At 44.1% G+C, this 26,697-nt stretch overlaps 1 protein-coding gene across 1 annotated transcript; it reads right to left on the bottom strand.

Annotated features, from left to right (window-relative positions):
• Window positions 1-439: 439 nt before the first annotated feature.
• LOC115084783 (thiosulfate sulfurtransferase-like) lies at window positions 440-23,827 on the bottom strand. The gene is made up of 2 exons (XM_029590072.1): window positions 23,196-23,827; window positions 440-2,215 (listed from the first exon to the last, which is right to left on the bottom strand). The coding sequence occupies exons 1-2, from the start codon at window positions 23,785-23,787 to the stop codon at window positions 1,917-1,919; spliced, it is 891 nt and encodes a 296-aa protein (XP_029445932.1). The 5' UTR covers window positions 23,788-23,827; the 3' UTR covers window positions 440-1,916.
• Window positions 23,828-26,697: the final 2,870 nt, after the last annotated feature.

The raw sequence follows: 26,697 nt of genomic DNA, 5'->3' as shown, positions 1-26,697 counted from the left end.
GAGTTAGCTGAATACTTTATCCAGCTAACTCCAAATATTGGAGTTAGATAAATTATTGGGCTTAACTCAACCCCACTTTAGAACCCTCGAAACACACCCATTGCTTATTCAGCTAAATATTAGCTGGATAAAGACTTATCCAGCTAACTTTTAGTCGGATAAGCAAGAGGATTATTTAAAACTAGCCATTTAGACAGATAATTTGTGAGTTATCTGCCTATATGGCTTTGAATATGTACCTCACTATTTTCATAGATGGTAACTATAACTCAAAACTTTAGAGCAAGCATGAAATTAGGATCATAGAAATTAAAAAAAAAGAAAGAAAGCTTCTGAAAATAAAACCAAAACATGAAAAAAGTGGTATAATGATATGCTTGTTCCCTGGTTCTGTACTGTTTCTATGTTTCATTAAACCAATCTCATATAGCAGAAGAACTCTCATGCATTACAATTTTTATTCACAAAAGTAACTTTGGCTATGCTATCTTTTGTTCCTCTAGCCTACAATCAAGAATAATTTCAGACACAGCAGAGACCTGCCAGAAAAACAAAAAAAACACTGCTGATCCAAGACATGAATGATCTTTCTGAAAAAACCAAGAAAATGATTACATTAGTTATCATAGTCCTGAATCAGGTAACAGTAACATCTCTCGGAGAATAAACCGACTATGGCATCTCTTTCAGTAAGCAGTTTTTCACCACCAAAGCAAGAAACACCTTTGTATCAATTGCATAAACTCTGACTACAGGAATGATTAAAAAACTGAGAGTGCTTGTGTTCTTCCTATAACAATATTGCTAACCTTTCACTACAACATCATTTTAGGCTCATCCAGGCTTGGTTTTTTAATTTAATTCCCCTCCCACTGTAGTTTGGACTTTGGCATCTTGCACAATGAATAGGGGTGGAAGGGACAGGACATGACAGATGGTTTCAGGAGATACAAGGTATTACAGCCATGAGAAGGTGAAAGTCTTAAAAGTGACTCCTCCTCATCTTAGCAACTTAGTTACAATTTATTATTTATGCAGAAAGCAATTTACTGGCCTTTAATCCTTCACCTCCCCCTCTTCTTCATTTATGCTTTGATTTATTTATTTATTTTTATTTATTTATTGAGTTTTATATACCATCGTTTGGGAAGCTTCCTTTCCACACTGCATAGCATTCTTTGGAATTGTGGTTTATAGCTGCCTATTCTTGGCTATGAGGACTTGATTGGATTATGACATCTTTTCGTGCCACCTTCCAGACTTTTTTGGACTTTGTAAACCTTTGGGTCCGTATCAGTGTTCCAGACTATTAGTTACTTGTTTTTTAAACAGAAAATAAGTTTGGCTTTGCCAATGATTTTAAGCAGTGCTTTTCACTTTTTATCTAATTTACTGCTTTAAATATGCTGCCTTCATATTGCTCCTAAGTTTCTGTTAGATGGTTTCTGTGCACAAAGGAATAAATGTACATTTGTACGGTACATAAGTTTGCCTTTAGAACTTTGGGTACTCCTGTTTTCCTTAAGTACATTTCAGAAGCCCTGCTTTTTTTGCAGATTAAATCAGATAGTTAAACTCCAAGATTATATCTCATCTGAGGATTTACTCATAAAGCCTGCTTTTGGGTCTTGAAACCTATTCTCTTCAGTCATGACCTTTACTGATTTTAATTAAAAAAAAAAAACCAACAACAACCTCTATCTTGTATGTCTGTCTGAACTTGATTGTTAATTCCACAGAGCTAACAATGTTTAGTAGTAGTAGTAATAGTAGGGTAAAAATCTTATGATGGCATGGAGATAGGCTGGCAACACTGCAGAAGTTTCCTCCATCAGACTTCAATTAAAAGGGAGCACGGATTCAATCGGAGCCAGAGGCATCAGCCAGCCCTAGGGAGTGAAGCATCATGGGAGCTCTTATGCAGAGCTGCGCTTCCACTCACTGATTTTGTGCTCTGGCTTGGCTCGCCGGAACCACTCAGCCCAGGACCCATCGTAGATAGCGGTGTCTTCCTTCCCGAGGAGAAAGGCTGCCAGTGCCACATGGCATGCTGTGACCCCTCGCCGGCAGGTAACCGCCAGAGGCTTGGTGAGGTCAATGTTCTTTTCGTCAAACATGCTCTGGAGTTCCTTCAGTGACTTCTCATGCCCAGACTCAGTAAGGAAGTTAAAGAAGGGCATATTCACTGTGCCAGGGATATGGCCTGGATCAATACCTAGAGAGGAAGCAGGAAAGACATGTATTAGTAATGTGCAATGTGATACTGCATATATCAAGATATATATCAAATGCTCTGGAAGGCATGTTTCATATACTTTTCCACTGCAATATACTGTGCACACGTTATCTCTGTGTCAGTGATAGTGAACTATGGCATGTGTGCCTAAGGGGACACTCATGGCCAATCTACTGTCACTGAAAAGCTGTAATACCCAAGTGACCATGATCTCACTGACAGAGGCACCCATCAGTCTTGTAATCTTAGATATTTGGCACTCTATGGCACTCTATGGTTTACCGTACCTGCCCTATGTGACCATATATATAAATACATGTATTGCATTCTGTAGCATAAATCAATTAGAACCTAAGGGATGATTTTTCAAAGGAGCTATGTGTGTAAAATGAGCATATATGCACGCAAGTAGCTTATAGTTGCGAATATGCTATTCTATAAACATCAAAAGTACGTGCGTATTTTCGGTGTCACGTGCACGTTTACCTGCACTAAAAAGGGGTGGTCTGGGGACATTCCAGGTAGGGGCTAAGATGCTATTTTATGAGATTTACTAATAACAACTTATTTGTGCAATTTTAGACCTGCAGTTTATCTTGTGCAAATGACTTCAGACTCATCTGTTGTGTGCTGTTGGTCAGATGGGCGGTCTGGATGTACTGGGGGCAGTTCAGGGTGAATAACTAGGAGGCTCTCAATTACCTGGAGAAGGACTGGGTGAACTGGTGGAAGTATCGGCAAACTGGTGATTTCAATTACGCACACATTTTAAAATTTACCTACTCCCATGTATAAATCAGAGTTTTATGCGAGCAAGTTATATATTTTTTTGCACATAAAATGTACACACGTATGTTTATAATGTAGGTGGGAATTGTATGTGCTTTCAATGCATTGCAGTTACTTGTGCACAACCAAACATACGTGTGTATGTTTTGGGGTAGACATAAGTGTATTTTATAATCTGCTCATGCCTGATATGTGCAGGTTATAAAATACTGTAGATCTCCATGTGCCATATATGCGCAGATATGGAGGCCTTGCAGAGTTCTTAGAAAATTATCCTCTTAAGGGAAGACATACTACTCCACAGAAAACATGGAGGTCCATAGTCAGAAGTATTTAGACAGATAACTCAGAAGTTATCCAGCTACATAAATATCAGGGCACTTAGCTGGCTATCATCATCCAGCTAAAATTTAGCCAGATAACTTAGAAGCGTTCTGGGGGCGTTTCAGGGAGGAGTTACATTAGCTGGCTAAGTTATCCGGCTAACTCTGGTATTCAGAGTTAGCCGGACAACTTATCAAGATAAGTCTGGTCTGGCCAAAGAGCTATTTCAGAGTTATCTGGATAAGGTTAGCTGGCTATCTTTAATATAGCCAGTTATATTCAGTAGTGCAGTCTGCTGAATATAGCTCCAAAGTTTGCCTGATAAGTTTATCCAGCTGGACAGAGACTGAATATAGACCTCTATGTTGCTTGGGATGCAATATATTTTGTTACAGGACAAAGATACTATTATAAATTCCTCCATCTTTTTCATCTTTGTCAACACCACACTGCCATCAACAGTCTGCATACCACAGACATATTTTATACACCATCAAAGGGATATATATGATGCACACTGTAACTGTATGCACACTGTCATATGCCTCATGCTCAAATACAGTAAATTCTGGACAGTAAAGAGTTGAGATGGCAATAAAACTCTTGTGATTCTATCACTGTAATTATATCTATCCATCGATCTATCTTTATTAACGTCATACAGAATATAAAAGGCACATAGGGGGCAATTTTCAAAAGGATTTACACATGTAAATGTAACTACAATTGTAGCAATTTTCAAAAGCCATTTCCTCGAATAAAGTGCACTTATGTGAGTAAATCCCATGGATAATTCAATGGCATATATTGTAGCAATTTTCAAAAGCCCACTTACTCAAATAACGTGCATTTACTGGTATAAAACTGGGTTTTACTCGAGTAAATGCTTTTTAAAATCAGGCCCTTACTGTATATTGGTTTTAATCTGCTGAAAAAACTGCTCCAAGTTTGCCAATGAAAGTATCCCAGTTTTCTGATTGGGAAAAGCACTGGCAAAACTGGATTAGACTGGAGCAAAACTTTGATATCTCTGCATGTCCACCACAATGTTCAAGTATGTCCATTCTTGACAGCTCATCTGCTTGTAAAAAGGTTGGATTTAGAGTTTCATCAGTATCACTCCTAGAAGTCTCACACACCCATTTTTTGCCACTTGGGATTATCTCTGTAAATCCGTAACTTGGGGCTTTTGTCATTCTCAGTGGGCTGCTATGCCTGTTGACTTGTAGTGTTAAAGTGTGCATGCACTCCCTAGGCATCACCTCTTCCTTCAGTGTTGTTAGGATATTCATTATTTTCATTACGCTATCAGCATACATAGTATTCTTCAAAGTAATTCATATGGTAAAAAAGTAGCCTTGCTAAAATGAGCTTACAGTCTAAGATGAAGGAGACAAATGACATGCTCATGAGGGAGGATTTTAACCCTTAGCTCGAAATGTCATGCTATACCAGCAGTACCATTTAATATTCAATTTAGGAAATTACTTCTTATCTAAGTCACTTTTTGTTCTTATCCTCATTGGTTCTCCGCTATCCAGGTTAGAAGAGAATCCAAAATTGCATACTTAATATCCATGCAGCCCTTCACCCCCATTTCTTACCCCCAAACCTTCCAATCATCTGGACAGCTGCTTACATAATAACATAAGTTAATGATGTCAGATAAAGACCAAAATGGTCCATCCAGTCTGCACAAGCTGCTTAAGATAATAACTGCCACTTTGTTAAGGGAAGTATCTGCCATTCTCTGCAGGTACTCCCATTGCAGAAATGCTACCTTTAGGTGAAACAGAAGTTACCCCATTTCTTCATTTCTGTTCTTTAGCCAGCAGGGATCCTCTGTGTTTGTCCCAGGCCCTTTTGAATTCCAATACCATTCTTGTCTTCACTACTCTTCCAGGAGGGCAATCCATGCATCCACCACCCTTTCTGTGAAGAAATATCTCATGGCATTGTTCCTGAGTCTTCCCCCTTGTAGTTTCATATCACGAACTCTAGTTTGACAACTTCTTTTCTCGCAACTAAAACTACTGATGCTGTTGCCTGAACATCTGGCCCCCTAGATCTCTGGGGTCTAGCTGGATGGTACTCAGTCACCACCATCCTGCCAGAACTGACCCAGGGAAGTTGCAGCCTGCTAGTACTAACCCAGTTACCCCATGGTCTGTGGCGCCCCTAGGTCATGCTTCTTTGATCTGTCCCTTGTTTTCTCCTTATCTCCTTGCTGAGAAATACCCAGCTACCACCAACCTGCTGTTAGGATTTGTAAGTATGTGGACCCTTTGGCCGAGGTGAGGGTTGGTACCGCCCAGTGGAGGAGTCCCACTGAGCCTCGCCGTTGGGAGGCGGAGTCTCAGCTGCGGGATGGTATACAGCAGAGGTAGAGAAGGAGGAGAGGGTGATCCCAGGTGGAGGGCCACGGAGCGACAGCGCAGATGCTGACGTCAGACTCAGATGACTGGAGTCAGGCATTAGATGTGGCACTAGAGATTTTCCGATTCACATCGTGTTTTTTTTTTCGTCCGGCCCGATGCAGTTTTGTTTATCGGCTGCGCCCGAGCCGATAAACAAAAAACCCACCCCAACCCTTTAAAACTAATCCCTTAGCTTCCCCCACCCTCCCGACCCCCCAAAAAACTTTTTTACAGGTACCTGGTGTGCAGTGGGGTCCCGGGAGCGATCTCCCGCTCCTGGGCCATCGGCTGCCATTAATCAAAATGGCGCTGATGGCCCTTTGCCCTTACCATGTGACAGGGTATCCATGCCATTGGCCGGCCCCTGTCACATGGAGGGAGCACTGGATGGCAGCCGACGGCCCGGGAGCGGGACATTGCTCCCGGGACCCCCACTGGACCACCAGGTACTGTAAAAGGTTTTTGGGGGGTCGGGAGGGTGGGGGAAGCTAAGGGATTAGTTTTAAAGGGTTGGGGTGGGTTTAGGGGTTATTTTTGTGTGTCGTTTTTCCCGCCCTCCCCCAAAATGATAAGAGAACCCCCACGAACAATATCGTGGGGTTTTCCTATCGTATTGGGGGAGCCCCCGATTTCTGACGATTTTGAAAATATCGACGATATTTTCAATCGTCTGAAGCCCGATTCACATCCCTATGTGGACCCGAGGAGCACGGGTGCCAGGCGATAGTTACAGTCACTGAAGTTACACTGGGTCCGTAGAGATGGTACACAAGAGGGTTCCTCAGTGGGAGATCACGGTACTGTTCCGCAGAGCGGGGTACACCAGTAAGGGTTCCTCTAGTGATATCACGGCACAGGTCTGCAGAGCAGGGTAGACCTGGAGATGGCACCTCACTCAATGGTCATCAGAGTGGGGTACACCAGAGAGGATTCCCATGTAGATAACACAACAGGAGTCCACAGCGTGGTTACTCACAGCGACTGAAGACAAGTAGTAGTTCTGTAGAAAGCCTCGGGAAGCGAGGCAGGCAGGAGTCTGGGTGAAAGGCCCTCCAAGGATTGGATAGCCAAGAGATGAGGAAGGGCCCCCGAGGAACGGGTACCCAATAGCCTTACACCACGGATGCAGGAACTGGAACAAACGCTGAAGTGAGAGTAGGTAGATTCAGCAAGATAAACTCGTTGCCAAGTTGCCGGCTGGGCTGGCGAGCTTAAATATCGAAGATGAGTGATGTCATCTGATGGGGACACCCCCGAGGCTCCTGCCATGACGTGGTTAAAGCAGGTCGGGGAGTGCGCATGCGTGCCCAGGGAACCCCGAGGGTAAGATGGCAGTCGCAACACCCATGCCACTCAGGTAGGCTCGGGAACGGAGGCCGGAAGGCCGGCGGTAGCTGGCAGAGGCCGCGAGTTCGCCCAAAGGAGCCAACGCAGTAAAAAAAGAGGTGAGCAGCAGCGGTCGCAGCCATCTGCGGCCGCGGAGCATAACACCTGTCAGTAGTAACCTGGTTGGTTTGTGGAGAGTCATAGCTTCCTGGTACCAACCTGTCTACCCCATGGGCTGCAAGGGTCAGCCTTCAAATTGCTGCCCTTTGTTTTCTACTTACCACTTCTCCCCTTGCCTCTGCACTCAAGGGAGTAAAGGGTGGATTGCTTACAACATTACAACCATTCAACCCTGTTTCTAGCATTGTCTTTTACATTATTATTATTCATTTGCATTATTATTCATTATTCATTTCTTTGTAGTGCTGCCAAGCATATGCAGCACTGCATAGAGGCAGGTAAGGGACATCCCCTACTCCTTAGTGCTTACCACCTATTCAAGCAGCGGCGGACTCACAATGTCTGACTGGGCCGGGTATTCACAGCCCAGGACACGTCACGGGGTCTGCCAAGCGCAGCTCTGTCACGGCCGCGCACGGCAGACCATGTGACTGGAGCGATCGGCCCACCAGGGGATGCCCAATCCCCCAATAGGCCAATCCGCCCCTGTATTCAAGTCACACAGACAACAATAACATGAGAAACATGTTTTCCTATTGTGCAAATTCTGCTAGAAATTCTCCTCATTTCCAATTGTGAGTACATTTTCTTTGTTCTGGCGTTCATACCTGCATGGTCAGTGAGGGTTGCCGGACCCTTCCTATGGGCAGGGAGAGTGAGGTTGTTCCGACTGTTTCTTTCCATGAATAACCGGAAGTCCGTACCCCTTTTGCAAAATTCTTTTTCATAATATGAATGTTCTATTAACAGAAGCACAAATCTACTTTGCTGTTCTAAGTCAGTTTTGAGCATGAGTACTTTGCTGGAGAATTTTCTCTCCCCCCCCCCCCCCCCCAATGCTTCTCTCCTCTCTCTCTCTCTCCTCAAACTGCCTGGGTCAGAGGTCATTAAGTAAGTATCTTCTGATCAAATAAGACCTCTTAAGTTCTGTTTTCTTAAGTATTAAAAACATTATAAATGGAGTTTTTTCCCAGCCTGCCTAAGGCTGCTTATGTTTAGTTCTGGCTGGATGAGGAAATAACTCAGAGAGCTCATGATGCAGTATTTACTTTTAGTAGGCTGCATTTCTGTGGCTTGATTAGCAGGGGAAATGTATTGTGCTTTGTTACTTTATATATTTAAAAACATCCACTATACGATCTCTAGCTGTATTTTCTTGTACAGCAAAGTTGATGTCAATTATTTAAGAAGTTTCTTCTGACTTACGAAGAGATGACCAGCTAATAAAATCCTGCTGTTAGTGATGACTGGCCTAGAGTTTGTATATGTGAAAAGTGCCGCTGGCTGAGCTGCCATAAAGCCATCTCTTCCAAAGGGAGGTAGCCTGCGTGGCTTGGCAGTTACAGCCTTTAACAGAATACAAGGAGGCTAACCTGCAACTTTGATGAGCAGACTGGATGAGCCATTTTAATCTTGCTATGTCACCGTTCCATTACGCACAAACAGACAGCTATTAACCAATGTTAAAAATCATGTTTCTGTACTCTGTCCCAAACATGCTTGAATTCTCTCACAATCAAGAAATCTACCAGCTTTGTTGGAAGGTTATTCCAGACATCTACCACCCTCTTAGTAAAGTAGTTTTAAACACCCCTCCCCCCCAAACAAAACCCCCAAACAAACAGAAAAAGAGGCAATAGTACTACAATAAACCAAAATCCATATAGGAAACAAATGCAATTTTTAAAAATACCTGACATGGCCACTTTTCAGCTAATGCCTGCGTCAGGGGCTTCACTTTTAATCTGTATAGCCAAAAGAAGAGCAGCCAAAAATAATTGCAATAGCCCAATGATACCTATGACACTGCTTAAAAACATCTATCACTTCAATTAAAACAGGAGCACTGTGAGGTAAATTTTAAGACCCGCAAGCAGGTGCACATGTGCTTGCTTTTGCCAGCGCACTGCATGGACACGGCGATTTTATAGCATACGCACATTATAATACTGGCTATACATGCGTGTATGTGCACACGATTATATACTGACCCGTGTATGCGCACAAATGTCGCCTCAAGCGCATCAATGGGGGGAATTTAATAGCTACGTGCACCAGTGCAATAGCCCTTTATCCCAGTTTGCTCCCACTTTGCCCCAGAAAAAGGGAGGACTTCCTAATCCAGCTAACTAACTTGCCTTCCTTTAATCCTATTACCCCCGTCTCTTAAAACCCCGCTGACTAGCCTATTTTGTTTTGTTACATGACTTGCACGCCGTCCACGGCAGAAGTAAAGTTATGTGATAGGGGACTTCTCGGCGCGTGCTTATAACTACTGACACACCGGATTCATGCTACAGAACCCCGCCCACTGCCTTGCCCCTTTTTGGCAAAAAAGAGCTTTGTGCGTGTAACGGGAGATGTGCGCGTGGCTGTGGGGCTTTTAACATCTGCGCGGCGCTGGCGAATCCGATTCACACACGTATCTCCCAGTTTTGGTGCGCGAAAGCCTTTTGAAAATTGACCAGCAGATTCCTAGGAGTGGTGGCTACCAATTCTTTAGAAAGCAAAGAAATTGTAATGGGGATCCACAGCATACAGGCAGCAAAAAGCTTAGGAGGTAATTTTCAAAGGAGTTACAGGTGCAAATGTAGCAATATTATCATAGCAATTTTCGAAAGCTATTTATGCACTTAAAGTGCACTTACATGTCCTATGGATAATTCAATGTCATATATTGCAGTAATTTTCAAAATCTCACTTTAATGGGTAAAGTGCATTTACATGTATAAAACACAATTTTAAGCGTGTAAATGCTTTTTAAAATCAGTCCGTTTATGTTAAATAAAATAACCAAAACATTGTCTTTTGCTGCCTATGCTGAGTGGATCTCTGTTGCAATTTATTTTCTTTGTAAGCTATGGGGTAGATTTTCAAAGGGGTACACGCGTAAGATACGCGCGTACCCCCCGAAAACCTACCCCAACCCCCCCCTGCGTGCGCCGAGACTATTTTGCTTAGGCTCAGCGGCGCACGCAAGCCCCGGGACGAGCGTAAGTCCCGGGGCTTGCAAAAAGGGGCGGCCGGGGGCGTGGCCAGGGGGTGCGGTTGGGGTCGGGGCATGGCCGGGGGCGTATGGGCGGTCCGTGGGCGTGGCTGAGTGCCCCGACACAGTGGCATGTGTCGGGGCCTGTCGCGCCAGCGCGCGTAAGTTACTACTGCCCAGAGGCAGTAGTAATATGGGCATCCAGGACCTCACTCACTTATCAACTCCCATCCATTCCAATAAATCTCAAGACAAGGTGCTGGGTAAAACAAGGCCGCAGCTTTAATATCTCTGACCCGAGCCCCTATATTATACAAGTCATTACAAATATATATATGCCTATACGGATTTCAGACTTGTCAACCTCCTCCCCAAACCTATCCGCCTCTTTCCGGCAGGATAGCCTCAACCAGCCACTCGGCTCGATGTTTCTGGCTCCACACTCCGGGCTCCAACTCCCGCCGACAGCCTGCAAGGAGCCAGCCCGTGTGGACCCCCTACACCCTTCAGTACTGAGTCTGGCCAAGTGGCCCCCACCTCTCTCCAGCAAGGGGTCACACCCTGACAACAGCCCCAATTGTCAACCATCCTTTTCACATCTGAAATCCGTCATGACATAACCATACAATAACACTTATGGCTCGGGCCAAGCGCCATCAAAATTCCCCCCCCGCAACTGCGACAATTGCCAACATTACAATAAACAGAACAGTCTACTTAAAACGGGATGGGTGGGAGGGTAGCAGCTTCCCGCTGAACTTGCCTCGCCGCCGCGCGATCCCCGGACTAACTCCCCGCTTCACCCGAACGGCAATTTTCAAATTCCCCCCGCCAATCAGAACGCCCCCCGCCCCCCTCTCCCTCGCGCCTTCAAATTCCCCCAATCCCTTGACGCCACGAACGCTGCTCCTAACCCCTCCTCGCCCCCCCCTCCCCGAGTCCTTTCTCACTCTCCCCCCCCCCTTCCCCCTCCTAACGGCATGCTGCTGAGTCGGCCTGGGCCCACATTACCTAGACCTCGCGGACACAAGGTCCACTCGGTCCTCCATAACTTCTCCAATAAAGGTAGGGGGGGGTCTAGATAGGGCCGGGGGGGGTGGGTTAGGTAGGGGAAGGGAAGGGAAGGTGCAGGGGGGGGGGTGTAGAAAAAAAGTTCCCTCCAAGGCTGCTCTGATTTCGGAGCGGCCTTGGAGGGAATGGGCAGCGCGCGCATGGCTCGGCGCGCGCAAGTTGCACAAGTGTGCACCCCCTTGCGCACGCCGACCCCAGATTTTATAAGATACGCGCGGCTACGCACATATCTTATAAAATCCAGCGTACCTTTGTTCGCGCGCGCGTATGTTTTTAAAATCTACCTCTGTGGATTTTGATTTTAACAATAAGGCCCGTGAAGTACAGCTGTATTTTATATGCACAGTGGTCCTTTTTGTGGAATATTTGCTTATTTGTACCTCTCTGCTTGTTTGTTGTAAGCTCACAAACAGCTGGGGGTCACCTTCAATGGCTGCAGTGGTGGGGAATAATATTTCTGCAGCCCTACAATGGGATCATTTCCATCAGAGTTCACCAGTTGGGGACCAGAAAAATTCTGTGAGGCCCAGGGGGAGACTTACACACAGCAAAAGTCCTCAGAAAATGAATTTATATAGAGTCAAAAAACATATCCAGGGGCAAAAATCACAATAAAATCTATCTATTTATTTATTTAACAATTTCTGTTCCGCCCACCTGCAATTCTGGGCGGATTACATACATAAAAATGATAAAATGTATTAACAAATGAACTAAAACTAATAAAACAAATCTCACATACTCTGATTCAATATCTGCCAGTTCAATAAAAGCAAGGCCATAACCCACCAGCTAACAAATAATCAACATTTGTTCATTCCAAGTGAAGCACTCTGTTCATTAAATTATTATGGGCTGGATTCATCATTCTTCACAGAATGATGAATCCCGTGAAAAAGAGGAAGGGGGCGGGGGGGGGGGGCGGGCCTGGCTGCAGCCTTTCGCACGAATAGCACCACTGTAAAAGGAGGTGCTGTTCGCCGCGCTACTGCCGGCAATAATGTCCCTCACATTATCTCCGGCAGCGGTGCCACAGCCGACTCCTCCCCTCCTCGCCTTCTCCCCTCCAGCTTATTTGCATCCTATCACACGTGAAAAGGCCCTTTTCGTGTGCGATAGGGGTTTATCGCGTGCATTAGGGCCTTATCGTATGCGATAAACATTTAGAAAATAACCCCCTATGATTGTTAATACAATCAGATACTTTTACATATTCAATAACTAGATAAAGCACTGTAGTCTTCAGATTCCCTTGTATGCAAGAAATGTTTTCAGCTGCTTTCTGAACTCTAAAAGAACAGTCACAACGTTTCTTTCATTTGATAATTCATTCCATCACACTGGACCTGTACCATTAAAAAAAAACGCTCCCTTGATTCAGAAAGTCTAGCCATATGCAAGGACAAGGACTGCAACTCCAATAAAAACTGCGAAGAGGATCTTACAGTACGTATAGGCTGGTAGATTTTTAAAATAGCACTCAAGGTGCTAGGGTCCAAGCTATGAAAAGCTTTAAAAACAGTCAGCATGATCTTAAATTTAATCCGATATTGAATAGGAGCGCCATTGAGAGGCCAAAAGGGAGGGCTCGAAATTGGAAGTGTTGTCCCAACACCTTGAAACGCAGAAACCTCTGGTGACTAAGCCTTATGGGGATATGACGATATGCTTCGGTGAGATCCAGGGATGCTAGAAATTCCCCCATCCACACCGCTGCCATCACCGTCCGCAGTGTTTCCATCCGAAAACAAGGGATACAGAGACAAAGTTGAGCGCGGGTAGGGGTTATATCATGAACACTTTGGCCTGTCACTATTCTAGCTGCGGCATTCTGTATCAGTTACAGAGATTTCATTGAAGAGTTAGGTAATCCTAAATACAATGAATTGCAATAAGCATATGGTGTAATTAAACTATGAAGATCGGTTCTTAAGTCTGATTCCAATAAAAAAAAAAAAGTTTTCAGTTGATGGAGCATCCGAAGTTTATAAAAACAACTACGAACCACTGCCTTAATTTGAGGTTTAAAAAATAAAGAGGAGTGCAAGATTACTCCTAAGTTTCGCACTTGTTCAGAAATAATAATGTTAACACCATGAAAACACTAGACATTCTGGTACTTTACTAATTGGAAACTGAAACAAATATAACATTTCAGGCTTTCTTTTTTAAGTTTAAAATCAGGCCATTTGCAATAAGCCAATCCTTAATTACTGTCAGATGCTGCAAAACGCAATCGGGAGGTAAAACTGTATATCACCAGTGTATAAGAAGTACCCCACATTTTAATTATCAGGATAAAGTCCCAGTAAGAAGTCAGATAGAAACAGCAGAAGCAGGTATAGTACTCAGTTCAAGATCCAAATAGCAAACTTTTCTTCAGATGTTGATTCAAAGCTTCAGTGTTAATCCCAAAGTTTTCAGGGTAAACTCCCCAAACCACTTTGGGCTTCCCCAGCAGGATTTAATTCTTTCTCCTCTGAGTTTAGGTCCTCTGGATGGCTCTTAGTAATCAGAACAAAATATTCTTAGCCAGACCACTACCTCACCCCGGAAGGCTGCAAGTAGCTAGAATCTCAACTTGCTAACCACTTATCTGCCTCGGTGAAATCTTGGGTTAGGAATCCGCTGATTCTCCTTCTGCCTTCACATTCCACTCTTCAACTCAGCTCCATATCAGTTATTCCTCTGCCTCCTGCTGAAGCAGTGTTTATTCCCCCCATTAATCCCAAAGCCAGGAAAAAAAAAACTTGCATCCTGCCGAGCACTGTTTGCACACTCTGTCCTCTTCGTGAACTCATGAAATTATTAGCTGTCTAAATTCTACCTTAGGTCTTCTCAATCCATATCCTACTGCATTGCTGAAATTTGCACGGGAATAGATCTCGGAGATAACTACTAAAATTGTTAATCTCTCCCCCTCTCTGGGTGAATTACTAGAACTTCTGTAAAGGGCCTCCATTCAGCCCATTCTTTAAAAAGCCCTCCATTGATCTATCAGACTGGAAACTATTCTCCCATATTGTCCCTATCATTTTTTTCTTTTTTTTTTTTATTCTTTATCATTTTAAATTTTACAAACTGAAAAGATTTGCATTCTCTTCACAATCAGATACATCATTATATAACAAAGAGAAGATAAACAATACTTTACATTTCTTATCTAATTTGTGTCATGTTACAAATTAGGAAAAATTAAATCTTAAGTGTTAAAGAGGGGAAAGAGAAATTTAGAAGACTATATTAAGAAATTCACCAAAAATAATATGGCAGTACATAGTATTATTACCGGAATCTTTTACAAAGTACCCTCCACCTAGCTAGCTAATGGAGAAGAGGTGGGTGGCTTACAGGCCAATATAAATTGCTGTATTTGCTCTGGCTGTGAGAAAGCAAAGGACTCCTCACCTCTTTTTAGGATGCATCTGCAAGAATATCAAAGAGTGAAAGTAAAACCCAAGGAAATAACCTCTTGCCTGAAAACCAAGAATTCTTTCCTCTTAGGGCCTCATTTTCTAAAGCTATCGCAGGTAAAGGTAGAGCACGCCTGCGCTACATAAATTGGGGTGGAGTCGGCCCCGGAAGAGGAGGAGTCGGGGCGTCACCGGGGCTGACTCCGTGAAGATGCCACAGACGGCGAAAAGGTAGGTGCCTTTTTGCGTCCTATTTCGCGCCCAATAGCTACACCTTCTATTGTGGCGCTATTGGGTGCCAAACTGGGAGCGATCGCACCGCAGCGGTGCGATTGCTGCCGGCTAGCGCAGGACCGCCCCCATGTCGACCCTCCGCCCCCCATTAGCGCAATTTTCTAAAGTATCGCAGGCCTGCGATACTTTAGAAAATGAGGCCCTTAGTCTGTGTTATTGGAGATAGATCAGGATATATTCTTATTATTTGGTCATAAAAAGTGACTGGAAACGTTCTGAAAAATTTTCTCATGACATCATTCACATCTTTGGTGGAAATAGGAGAAACCTTATTGGTCTCATTTATCTAATACTTCTAAGTTTGAATTTTCTAAGAAATTTGTTAGATTATGAGAAATAAGCAAACCCAAAGGGTTCCCCACATTTGAAGCCCTTTTGTTCAAAAAACGACATGAATTAACGGATTTTATCTGCAGGAAAAGCAAGGGCTTCAGTTAGAAAACACTTAAGGGTAATATAAGAGATTTCCCCAACAATCTGAGGGAAATTTAAAATCCTCAGTTTCAACTGACGAGTGTTATTTTCTATCGTCTTGTTTCTGAGTATCCTGAGTCTTGAATCTTGTCCTGGTCTTTGGAGTTCCCTTGTGCCTGCTTCCGTCCATGCCTAAGACTCTGCCAGAACCTGCTCCGCTTCAGCCTGGTCCGCGACCAGCCACAGGCGGCTGTGTAGGGCGTGCCCCGGTGCAGGCCTCTACTGAATCTTCACCATGTTCCAGTCTCAAGTTCCATGTCTTCGCCTGGAGTCTGCTTCGCGTTCAGTGTGGTCCGCAACCAGCCATGGGCAGCTGTGTAGGGTGCGCTGCAATGCAGTTCTCACCCAGTACTTTTGCCTGACTCTTGAACCCTTGCCTGAAACTTCCGAGCAACCTAAATCTTCATCCGAGTCTCCTGAGTATCCAAGTCTTCTTCCGAGTCTTCCAAGCTCCTGAGTTCTTGTCTTGCCTTGTTCCTGCTCCTCCCATGCTCGTACCAGCTCACCTCTCATGGTATGTCTTGGGGCTCCTCCCAGAGCCGCGCTGAGACCCAAGGGCTCACATCCTACCTTAGATGGGACCGCGCTTCCGCACTCCTAACAGGGCCTGAGGGCGTGCCCCATAATATTTAATAAGTTTAAATCTTGTTCCTTCAATAGAGGGAGGGGAATATCCCTTAAATATTTTGTGACCTCCTGCATGTTATTAGGCTCCAGAGCATACAGATTTTTGTAAAAATTAACAAAAAGACTCAATCTTTTTAGTGTCTCTGACAATAGTACCTCCCCTCATTTTCATTGTGATTATATATGATTTGCCGTGCCATTATTTCACTGCCTTGGCCAATATTCTCTCAGCCTTATTGCCATGGAAAAAACACTTGTAATACAGCATGATTTTATTTTTTTGTTTGTTGGTGTATCAGTATCAGAGTGTTCAAAGCAGATTGAGTATTTAGGAATCATAATTTATTCTCTGGAGTAGGATCACAGGCAAATCTCTTCTTATCAATTTGTATCTGTTTTTCTAAAACAATTATTTCCCTAAATCATAACTTTCTCTTCCAGGCTGTATAGGCAATAATATCTCCCCTTAATACTGTTTTCGCCGTTTCCCAAAATAGTAAGAAGTCTTGCTTGTGTGCTTCATTAAAGCATTCAAACTCCTTCCATTTCTGTATCAAATATAAATGAAACTCTGAATCATGAAACAAATTTGATGGAAATTTCCAAGGACCAGGCGTGTTACCCTCCGTAAAGTCCTCCAACTGAAGTCACACTGGAGCATGATCAGAGATTTCAAATGGGCCAATCCCAGCATTCACAACCTTGGAAAAAGAAGTTTCAGACAAGGAGCAAATAATCAATCTTGGACTTAGTGTCATGTGCTCTAGAAAAGTGAGTAAAGTCCAGACCAAAAGGGCGTAAAAATCTCCACACATCCACCAAAGAAAGTTGTGCACAAATAAAGTATGCCCGTCCTCAGATCTTGGTTTGTTAATAGCTTGGCAGGTATCCTATCCACAGAAGGGTCAGCTACCACATTAAATCTCTCTCCCCCCCCCCATAAGAATTGGAACATGAGAATATTCGGAAGCAATATCAGCAATTTTTGCAAAAAAAAATTTAGAATAACTATTTGGGGCATAATCACTTCCCAGTAAAAACTTTTTCCCAAATAATAAAACTTCCACAAAAATATATCTACCATCAGCATCTTTGATGGTTTTAGTCAATTAAAAGTGCAAAGACATATATAGGAGAATAGCCACCCCAGCTTTATGAGAGGTAGCAGAAGCATAGAAAATATTTCCCACCCACTTCTTCTTTAATGTATCATGTTCAGAATCTATGAGATGTGTCTCCTGCAACATGGCAATATCAGCATGCATACGACTCAGCTTATAACAAATTATTGCATTTCACTAACAGATCCTATTCCACAGACATTCCAAGATATACATTTCAACTCTACCCAAAATGAAATTTTTTATAGAATGCAATGCAAAAGATGAACAAGATGAACACCATAAGGAAGAGACCTCCCAGCCTGGATCTTGCCCCCCTCCCCCAAGTAACTCCAAAGACATGAAAGAAAATAAAGATAATTTTCCATAGCTGGTCACCCATCACTTATAGAGATATAAACATTCAGTACTGCCCAATACCCAGAGAACAAGCCCTGCCCCCAACTACCCCCCCCCCCTCCCTTCTACCAAAACCCAGAAGGGACAATATGAATGAAAAACGAACAGAATAAAAACAAAAATCTCAGTACAGGTCTCACATCGCCCTGTAATCTCATCAGGGGTATGGGTCATTGTGTGTAAAACCACGGGGGCTCTCCCCTAGATGTCAAAGTAGATGTGGTCTCCAAAAAAAAAAAAAGAGTAACAGACATCACGAAAAACTGAAAAGCGATCAAGGATTGTCCAAAGATTGCAAAAATTGTGCTGCTTCAGCAGCTGTCTCAAAATATAAAGTTTTGCTCTGATGTACCACCTTAAGCTTGGCAGGAAACAGCAAGGTGATCCTCCGCTTTTTCTGTATCATTTGAGCACACAGCGCAGAAAAAGATTTGTGCTTCTCCGTCACGGATTGAGAATAGTCCTGGAACTTATGGCCCTCATGCAGAAGAGGTTGCAGCTTCCGGTAGGCTCTCAGGATGTCCACTTTATGAGCAAAATTTAGAACTCGCAGGAAAACAACCAGAGGTCTGTTTTGTATCCGGTTTTGTGAGCCTAACCTGTGGGCCCTTTCTATTCGTAGAGGCCCATTAATAACAGTAAGGCCCAAAGATGGTACAAGCCATTTCTCCAAAGTGGCCCTCAAGTTGATGTCAGGGAGGACCTCAGGAATACCCACTAACTGGAGATTACTGCTCCTGGAGCGATTTTCCTAGTCATTGGTTTTTACTTTTATGAAAGGCCTGAAGTTCCATTTCCAACTGTGTCATTTTATCTTCCAAATCGGAAACTCTCTGCTCTGCCTCTTGAATGTGCTGGCCATATGCGGCGAGCTTGGTATACAAGCCTTTATTTGCTGGGACTATGCAGTGAAGCGGTCATCCAGTGCTGCTATGACAGCAGGATGCTATTGCCGAAGGGGAGCTCGCCGGCTCCATGCTAAAAACTTACTGCGTCATCTTCCCCTCCCTCGGGCGCCATCTTCAGAGGCCTCTCCTTTTTCTTAGCCAGCTGCGTGGTCATTACCGTAAGTAGGAGCGGCAAAGGTTCGCTAGGAGCTTGCCGAGCGACAGCGGATAATTAAGCAGGGCTTCACTCAAAAACAGCAGAGAGAAAAGAAATTGGAGCCACAATTAAGCGAAAAAATTAGTGGGAGGGCCCCCAGAGAGCACTAACAATGGTCTGTGCTCCTTTACGACATCACGTGATCCCTTTTCTACTTTTATTACCTGGTTGGGGTTTCTTTTGCATTGGTCGTGACCTCTTTTTCTTGATTTCCTCTTTTCTGTCTTCTGACTCTTTTTCCAAGACCTCCTTTCCATTTTACCTTTTTCATCACTTCCATGCCTCCTCCTCTGATTCCTATCTTTCCTTTTCATCTAATTTTCCTTCATTTATGCCTTCTCTACTTCTAAATCTCTCCCTTTCATCACTTCATTCTCTCTATTCTCTCACACTTGAATCTCATCCCTCCTTCTCCCTCTCTCTTCTTCTATCCTTCATCTCTCACCCTTCAGTTCTCCCAATCCATCACTTCACTTCCCCAACTCTCCCCTCCATTGCTCCTCTCATCCTCCACTAGGGATGTGCAGAGGGACGCCATACTTTGCATTTGGGATTCGTATTCATCGGGGGGGCAGATACGTTGCATTCGGCAAGGGGGGCTCCCAATACGTTTATATGTTAATTCTTATTCGTCCCGGCTAAAATTAAATTAACTACAAACCCCCCCCCCCCACCCTCCTGACCCCCCCAAGACTTATCAAAACTCCCTGGTGGTCCAGCGGGGGGGGTCCGGGAGCCATCTGCACTCACACCTCGGCTGCTGGTTTCAAAATGGCGCCGATAGCCTTTGACCTACTATGTCATAGGGGCTACCGGTGCCATTGGTCAGCCCCTGTCACATGGTAGAAGCAATGGATGGCCGGCGCCATCTTGTGCTCCTACCATAGGCCCCTGTGACATAGTGAGGGCAAAGGCTATCGGCGCTATTTTGAATACTGGCAGCCGACGGTCCGAGTGCAGGAGGTCGCTCCCAGACCCCCACTGGACTTTTGGCAAGTCTTGTGGGGGTCAGGAGGGTCCCCCAAGACTTGCCAAAAGCCCCTGGTGGTCCAGCGGGGGTCCGGGAGTGATCTCTTGCACTCGGGTCGTCGGCTGCCAGTAATCAAAATAGCGCCAATAGCCTTTTCCCTTACTATGTCACAGGGGCTACTGGTGCCATTGGTCAGCCCCTGTCACATGGTAGGAGCACAAGGTGGCGCCTGCCATCCATTGCTCCTACCATGTGACATCTCGGGTCGCTGGACCACCAGGGAGTTTTGGTAAGTCTTGGGAGGTTCAGGAGGGTGGGGGGTTTGTTTAAATTGGCTCCTTTAGACAGTCAAATAATTTGGCACATGGTAGGAGCACATGGTAGGAGCACATGGTAGGAGCACATGGTAGGAGCACAAGATGGTGCCTGCCATCCATTGCTCCTACTATGTGACAGGGGCTGATCAATGGCACCGGTAGCCCCTGTGACATAGTAGGTCAAAGGCTATTGGCGCCATTTTGAAACCGGCAGCCGAGGGTGTGAGTGCAGGAGATGGCTCCCGGACCCCCCGCTGGACCACCAGGGAGTTTTGGTAAGTCTTGGGAGGTTCAGGAGGGTGGGGGGTTTGTTTAAATTGGCTCCTTTAGACAGTCGAATAATTTGGCGTTGTATTCGTGGGGAATCGCGATACGTTTCGCTTCCCCACGAATACAACAAATATGTCCCTATACGTTGTGGATTGTCAATTCGTAGGGAACGAATGCATACCCCTATCCTCCACTATTCTCCTCTAACAGCCATCACCTCCACTATTTCCCATCATCCCCATACTGATTTCTCAGCCCTGCTCAACTATTTCATTTCATTCACCTCAAGTCCTTCCATCCTCTCCAAGTTGTCTCGCTCACCCCATCCTCTTTTCTGTGACCTGCTCACCCCCAATTATCTCCTTTCATACTTCTCCCCATCACTCTCTCTCTGATTCACTCTCACCCCAGTCATTTCCTTGATTACTCTTCCCTTCCCTCCCCCCCAATTGGATCTTTATCATACATGCTTCCCCATCATCCCTTATGGCTCTCACATACCAATCCTCATCATCCCTTTCTTTCTCTCTCAAACCATTCCTTCCCTCAACAATTATCCATGGTTCTCTCTCATTCATTGCCCTTCTCACTCTCCACTCCTATCACATCTGTGGCTCTCCTCCCTCAAATCACCACCTTGAGCTTTCTATCACCATCCCTCACGTCACCACTTTTGCTCTGTCTCACATACACACGCCACCACCACCTTTACCCCACCCTAACACCATCTCTGGCTCTCTTCACCCCTATCAACACTTCTAGTTTTCTTTGATACAGACCCTCCTCCTCCAGCTCTTTCTCACAGGGAAAGAGGTGGCTGTGGAAGAAAAGATAGAGAGGCTACTGCAAATGCAATAAAACATTCTGGACTATATAGACACATCAAGAGAAAAGGCTTGTTAGAGTCTGCTAGACAGTAGAAAATTCCCAGATTTTCCAGCCCGCTGAAGTAATAAATAAGTCAGATTCCTGTAAATATTTGGGCCTCCACAGGCATGGTTGTACCCCATTCAAGCCACAAAACTTTCTGAGATATAGACAGTGCCATGTCAAGCCACCCACTGGGCTGATGTAGATTCACTTCAATCATAAATCTACGTGGTCTGATGCACAATTCCTGTGACAGGGACCCTGCTCCTCATAGACAGGAGTTGCCCTCCAGGGGAAGGTTCTGTGCATTGCGATTCTAACTTTCCATACACCCTTTAGCTCAATTACCTCACCCTCACTGTGAGGAAATAGCATAAACAGTACTGAACGAACAGTGATGTAAATTGAATATCAGATTACTGCATCAAGTATTGCAAAGTAAATAATTCTGGATTAGATAACAAAAGAAAAAGGGAATGTTGTAGGTTCATGGAATGGCTGCTGCTTGTGATCCACGGGCTTTGTATGCCTCTAGTGCCCATCCCCATATTCAGCCCTGATGACCTCGGTGGAAGTTTTTCCACCCAGGATCAGCCAGTTACACAGAGAGGAAGAGGGGTGGCCCAACAGGTTTTGGTGCCATTGTTATGGCTTGGCTCTGTGTGCCCTGGAGGGCCTGGGCCTGTGAAATTGTTTCCATTTCAAAACTCTGGTGCATATGGTGTGCGCATGTGTTTGTGTGAATGAGTATACGAAGCCTGACACACTGTGCATACACAGGTATATCAAGTGCACATTGTGCCAGCTCACAAAACAATAAATATTCCAGGACATGTGATCCTGGAGGAATTCATAAATTATCTGCCAAAGCGGGTCACCTTACAGGGTACTGTGGGTAACATTCTGAGGCGCGTTCTAACTGCAAAAGGGATAAGTTCTCATGCAAATGCTGAACGGATCTCATTTCACAGCTCTCTCACATCTATATTTCTCAAGCGTACAAGACAGAGAAAAGTGGCAAATACAAATGCGAGCCAATCGCAGATTTTCTTGGCTAAACAAACCACAGCATGGCATGCCAAAACCAGTGTACTGTTCTCTTCCCCTTCCCCAACACCCACATCTGCCTGGCTGAAGATATAGTAATAAGGGGAGTGCCTGTATCTGTGCGTCTAAATGTGCCTTCAACTCTGCATGTCTCTGTTACCTGCCTCATGAGCCTGTCTTAAAATGGGCCGAGGATCAAGAATTAAGAATTCATTTGTATACTGAAAAAAAACCACTGAGACAAGTTTGGACACTTTACAAAAAAAATTATCTTTATCCGTTGATACCATGGTGAAGTTTGTCTTTGCTCTTTAGCCTAGTGGTGATTATGTACTTTAAATGATTTTGTTAGTTTATCTTGCCCAAGATTTCTGCTATCCCTGCTAACACTTTGTGTGTATATTCTATAGGGAAATACCTTTGACTTGGTAGGAGTGCCGCTCTAGTGCTGATTTAACAAACAGACTGTTCTTAGTATTCTTTTCCAGGAATACTTGATACAGAATTGTTAGTTAAGTCTGACTTCTCTTGCTGTTTTTTGATCCTGCAGGACTGCATGTGGAATAGTCTTATGTTCAAATTTAGTTCCAGAATTGACTTCAAAATTCTGTTCGCATATATTTAATTCATGATTAAGTTATTCCTGGAACAGCTGATCTAGGAGTGAAACTACCTCCCAGGAAGGGTTTTGGCAATATGACATTAATGTGCACCCGCTCCCTATTCACTTTCCAGTGTGAATGGGAGTGAGTCTAGCCTGAAACTGCGCTCAGACCAGAATTGACAATAGGTGTAAAAATGATATTTGTGTCTTTGTTGTCCAGTTTCCTGGGTGCTGGGCTTGCACCTTTCTGCAGGTCACAGGAAACTTACTGGAACATGTTTGTATGCCGAAGCCTCTGTGTGGGCCACCTCACCAGATAGCAAGTGAGTAAGTTGTAAATCGTGTGTTTCCCTTACCTTGGCCAGGCTCTGGTTCTGTCCCACGGTATCTCCCTTCAGACCTGGAATCCACTACCTGAAACCGTTTGGATTCTATGTTCTCCAGCATCTCCTCGTAGCTCTTCACAAATGACCGGTTCAACTTTGCATGGAATACAGCAGGAACTGGCTTACTGACCTCCGAGGTTACAGGGTGGCCGTCTCGCAGCCAGTTCTTGAATCCCCCGTTCAGCACCGACACCTCCCTGTGGCCAAAAACGCGGAACATCCACCAGGCTCGGGGTGCATAAAAAGTGCCCAAGTTATCGCCATCGTAAACAACCACATGGGTACTGTTGCTTATGCCCAGGTTCCCCACGTAGTCGGCAAACTCATTCTCACTGGGCAGCATCACCTCATATGGGGAACTCTTATCCTTGCATTCATCAATGTCAAAGAACGATGCGCCCGGGATATGGCGCTCCTGGTACTCCTTGCGGGCATTTCTCTCTTCTGCAGGGTACCAGGAGGCATCCAGCACCCGCAAGCTCGGGCCAAGTCGATTGGCTTTGATAGAGTCTGCAAGCCATTTTGTAGGCACCAGAGCTCTGGAGAACAGTTGTTGCACCATCGTTAAAACGTGTCTGATCAAGTGTTAAAACTGCTGGGACTGATAATGCTGGAGGAGGGAGAAGGGAGGAGGAACTAAGGGAGGGACCAGCACTACTCAGTAGCTCCACGAATCAGATTTGCCAATTGGCCACTGTCCAAGAAAGGCTGTCGTGCTCTGCCAGTTGACACGGGTGACGGTTGCTGTTCTGTGAACTTTTTTTTATGCAGACTTATTGAGAGTTCCTTCTCAGTTTTCTGCCTCACAGTTTAAAAAAAAAAAAAAAAGGGGAACTCAAACAGAGGCAGAAAAGGGGCTGGTGAGAAAAGGAAAAAGTGAAAGTGACAGTCTTTTTTGTACTTTGCTATTTTGTTTCATGGGATCATTTTTCAACAACCTAGTTGGGACATGCATGCATAAAATAAGAAGCTACGTGCATATGTTACCTATATGTGCTGAAGTGGAATTTCAGCAGCCTAGAAATATGTAGGTAAGTTTGTAACGTGCATAAATGGCATTCTAGAGGGGCATGTTCTGGATCAGCATGGAGCCGTATGCTCATTACACACAGAGCTTTGCACCCATTTTGCAATAGGTAAAGTTATTCACATATAATTAGCCACAAAATAACCTGATACTCAGACCTGATTTATGCGAATAACTATAGAGTTTAAAAACCAGGTCATATATGTAACTTTGCAGTTAGGAAAACAACTGAATATTTACCCTTTTATGAATTACTTTGGCAACACAAGTACAGTGTCACGCCTAAAAAATTCCCTGAATCTGATAGAGCATTAGGGAGACACCATGAGTAAACAGGCACAGGTGGAAGAAAAACAAGAAATAGTCCCATACAGCGCAGACTGACTCTTCTGATATTTCATAAATGCTTTTAGCTGGCTGTGTATTTTTACAACACCAAATCTCTCTCTTTTCTCCAGATTTCAGACAACTGACTCAAAAAAAAAATATGTATGGATTTCCTAGTCTAGTTTTCAGTGACTGCAAAAGGCTGATACATGGCGTCCTTGCATACACTGGTGTCTAGTGGCATGCCTGCAGTCATGCAAAAGAGCTCATCATATATTTGTATCTTTTCTGAGCACAAGAGGAATGCATCAGGCACACAGCCTATTCCCAGCCTTTGGCTTCTAGGATCTGATCACACTGATATTCCATTCCAGTCACTAGAGGGAACTAATAACGCACTGAGAGCTACTTCTGCTACAGATTCCGATAACAATTACAAAAAAATAACAGTAAAGTTACAGTGTATGGAAGATTCAATAACAAGGAGAAGTTTACGATTTTGGTGTGGGTCCATATTGTACCTAGTCTACCTAAAGCTATTTTACAAGAAGCCCCTTCCACATGAATGCAATGATTAGGAGGGACCCATGAAATATCATTGTCAACAGAAATCACAAGAGGAAGCAATTTGCATTAATGTTCTATACCAGCGCCTAGAAATGAAAAATGATCCAATACCAAGGCCATTGGAACAGTATGTGACCTTAACCCTCCTGCCTCTCAGATACAGTAGTTGTCCAGCCATAAAAACTGAGGGGATGTGATGGGGGAAGAAAAATATTAAGCAAGCATAAATAAATAAAATGGACCTTGTGCAAGAGGAGTTTTGTTCCAGGGCAAGGCTGAACATCTATAGGCTAAAGATTAACTCAGTATAGTGGTGCAGTTGCTGCAGGAGGTCTCTAGCAATTCCATCTCCATGGAAGAAGTTACCTCCTTATTTCAGTGTGATCTCCAGAGCTGAGGTCAGGTTCCTTCCAGGGCTTCTTCTCAATCTTTCTGCCAAGTAAGAAGAGGAAGGAAAAGGAGCAGAAAACCCCTCAGGATTTAATTATGCCACTACACTGTAAAATTAATGGAAGGACATGGGTTTTTACCAAAAACTGGAAACACATTGAGATATAATTAAAAAAATATGGAATTCTGAAGTAATACAATTGTTATGGCTCAGCTGTTCCTCTGTTGACTACTAGTATGTACTATAGTATATCCTATACTGTACATAGATGCATTATATTATATACTGCACATAGATGTATTATATTATATACTGTACATAATCGTCTCATAATCTTAATCATAACCGTTCATCATGTTGTTGCTGTTACTATCCTCAAGTTGCCCGTTACGACTGTTCCCTCTCATTTCCTCGCTTTTCTCTAGTTAAATGCTCCCCCTCCCCTCTCCCTGTTTATTGTAATTTCCTTTCTTTAAGTTTCACTGTAAACCAATATGATGTTTCCCTCTAATATCGGTATAGAAGAACTTCCAAATAAATAAATAAATAAATAAGTAGTAACTTAGTGGAAGAATGTAGGGTTCCGAAAAAAAAGAGAAGGATAATGTGGAGGGGTTAATCGAATACAATAGGGACAGAGGTAGGGAGAAGGGGAGAGGACAGGGAGAAGGTAAAAGAAGGAAAGGAAGAGTAGGGAAAGATGGTGACAAGGAGCTGAGAGGGGTAAGAGAAAGAGATGGCGCGATGGCTGGAAATGGCAGGAGAGACAGAGAGTAGAGAGGGCAAGGAGATGGAGGAGGAAAGCTGGGAGTAGGGTGAAATGTAGAAAAGGGGATGGTGTGCTGGTAGAGGATTTTATTTATTTCTATTTATTTAAAATGATTTATATGTGTTGCAGCTCCGGTCCAGGCAGAGAGTAGGGAACACCACTTCCGAAGTGGCGCAGGATGGCAGGGCTAGGCTGGAGCAAAGCTTAGGCAGTCTAGTACAGCTGGAGTAAGGCTTGGACTGGAATAGAGTGCAGGTAAGGCTGGAACTGAGGAACAACGTGCAGATAAGATGAGAACTCTTAGAAACAGCATGCAGGTAAGGCTGGAACAGGCTTAGACAGGAGCAGACTAAGATAGGACAGGACTGGGCAAGAACAACACAGAACATGA

This window comes from Rhinatrema bivittatum, chromosome 2 (genome assembly GCF_901001135.1).
Source record: "Rhinatrema bivittatum chromosome 2, aRhiBiv1.1, whole genome shotgun sequence".
Taxonomy (NCBI): domain Eukaryota; kingdom Metazoa; phylum Chordata; class Amphibia; order Gymnophiona; family Rhinatrematidae; genus Rhinatrema; species Rhinatrema bivittatum.
The sequence above is the reverse complement of the archived record's forward strand: the minus strand, read 5'-3'. Positions and strand labels throughout refer to the sequence as shown.

Excerpts from the sequence above, each read along its gene's own strand:
- LOC115084783 (XM_029590072.1), bottom strand. The coding sequence starts at position 23,787 with ATGGTGCAACAACTGTTCTCCAGAGCTCTGGTGCCTACAAAATGGCTT. Across the intron at positions 2,216-23,195 it reads AGAACCAGAGCCTGGCCAAG|GTATTGATCCAGGCCATATC; the intron begins GTAAGGGAAACA and ends CTTCCTCTCTAG.